We start from the raw sequence: 2237 nt of genomic DNA on the forward strand, positions 1-2237 counted from the left end.
TGCCCGGCCATTTTTTGGTTGCAGCCGTCATTGTTGCTTGGCGGGCCCGGGCTGGGGATTCGAACCCGCCACCTTAGGTGTATGTGGCTGGCGCCACTTGAGCCACAGGCGCCGAGCCATGTGTGTTTTTGTGAGGGGCACTGTCCTCAGAGTGCTTTGGACATGGTGAGCCTGATGCTGGGTGGGAGGGTGAGATGCGTACTGTTCCCGGGGAAGGGTGAAGGAGGCAAGAAGAAAGGAGAGAGGGGCTGCCATAAGATTTTAAAACTAAAGCAGTGTGAGTTCAGGAAGGCCAGGGTGACCTGCAGCATCTTGAGTTTTCCAAATGAAGCCTCATTCCTATACAGTCCTTGCCTTCTGTGCTTCCTCACTGCTGCTGTTTCTAGATTCTTTTTTCCCAAGGTGAATAACATTAAATCAAGAACAACCAAGAAATGTATTTTGAGAGAGATCTAGAAAAACATTAAATAGTGACCTGTACCATGCAGTGGTTTACTAGGGGTCTGACGAGCTTCCTCTGACTGCAAGTTACCTTCCCCTATTTATATGTCCCAGGACATACAGTTCCCTTTTGTAGAGCAGAGGAAGCCTGGAAAAGACCATTAAAAGGAGGGAAGATTTGGGATCCTTATGAAAATGACACAGGCTGGGGCTGCTTAGGGAGGAGGAAGAAGGCTAAGGGCACATTACACTCCCTGACACCTGCTCTACTCTCTGTAAACACTACTTATTCTACAGTTCTCCTGGACAAGTGGGTTTCTTTCTTTTTTTTTTTTTGAGACAGACTCTCAAGCTGTTGCCCTGGGTAGAGTGCAGTGACATCACAGCTCACAGCAACCTCAGACTCTTGGGTTCAAGCAATTCTCTTGCCTCAGCCTCCCAAGTAGCTGGGACTACAGGTGTCCGCCACAACACTTGGATATTTTTTTGTTGCCATTGTTTTAGCTAGCCCAGGCTGGGTTTGAACCCGCCAGCCTTGGTGTATGTGGCCAGCAGCCTGCCCACTGAGCTATGGGCGCTGCTGTGTCTCTTTTTTTTAAAATCACCACTTATTAATGAGGGGACTGGGAATGGGGGAATAGTGACATTCCCAAGGCCACACTGCTTGTCTGTGGAGGGAGCCTGTCGGACTGTAGGTCCCAGCCTTGTACCTTTGGGGTGACTACTTATATGCATGAAATCTCAGGATTCACTGCTAATATGGGCTAGCCTGTGTTGCACTGTCTTTCCTCAACTCTGAAGCAAGGAAGAAAGTTGAAGCCTTTTAAGAAGAGAAACTTAACCCAGAGGCTGTCATTTCCTCAAAGGGGTACCATGGCAGCTGCATTAGGCTGTTTTAGGGCCTTTTAAGCAGTGGGTGGGAATGCAGGAAGAGAATGGGACCGGTGAGTTCACTTTCTCAGTAGTTCATAAGAGAGAAGTAGCCTCTATGCAGAAAGGAGACCAATGCCCTGGTTTTTTCTGTGGCCCTCAGGGAGTGGCAGATGGAGAGAGCCTTCCAGACTGCGCTGTGGCTGCTGCAGCCAGAAGTTGTCTTCATTCTGGGGGACATCTTTGATGAAGGCAAGTGGAGTTCTCCCAAGGTAGGATCTTGCAATCGGGCACCCTAATCCTGCTTTCAGAATCCAATACAAGCATCCCAGAGAATCCAGTGTTGGCTCAAGGGGGAATTTTCCTTAGTATTGAAATTAAAAATGTATATTCTGTCTTGAAGATTCTAAGGATTTGTGTGTAATGCTAATCTTGACTTATGTCAGCTAAACTTGTATTTGTCTATATAGAGAATACATAGCTCAGCCAGACATCATTTTGTGGAAATGCACTGCCCTGTGAACCCCTTGGGAAAGGGAAAAACAGGCAAAATGTATGCAATTTCACTTGTCTCCAAAATGACAGAATACTTGCTGAAATGTACATTCAGATTCACTGTGCTGTTTCCTCACTAGGCTCTGAGGATACTTGCTACTCTGCTCTGATTTTCCTTCTTCTGAGAGGTTGAGAAGGAGCCGTGGGCAAGTTGTGAGGTTCCTCTGCCTTCGGGGGGCTTGAGACCCCTGCTTAGGTGTTGGGGTGGTTGGGGTATTGTAAGCCTTGTCACAAGCCAAAGAGAAAGGATGAATTTTAAAAAGAGCTCTTCTTGCTGCTTAGTTAACAATGTTGCATCATAGCTTGGTGCCCGTAGCTCAGTGGGTAGGGAGTGTGCTGGCCACATACACTGAAGCTGGCGGGTTTGAACC

General features: G+C 47.7%; 1 protein-coding gene across 1 annotated transcript in view; it reads left to right on the forward strand.

Moving 5' to 3' along the window:
- MPPE1 (metallophosphoesterase 1) overlaps positions 1 to 2237 on the forward strand; it is a 22023-nt gene that overhangs the window by 12302 nt on the left and 7484 nt on the right. The window contains 1 exon segment of the mRNA XM_023519471.1: positions 1475 to 1583. Within this exon segment, the coding sequence (XP_023375239.1) occupies positions 1475 to 1583 (109 nt within the window).

The sequence above is a fragment of the Otolemur garnettii genome, unplaced genomic scaffold, assembly GCF_000181295.1.
Source record: "Otolemur garnettii isolate 467f Iridium unplaced genomic scaffold, OtoGar3 scaffold00176, whole genome shotgun sequence".
NCBI lineage: Eukaryota > Metazoa > Chordata > Mammalia > Primates > Galagidae > Otolemur > Otolemur garnettii.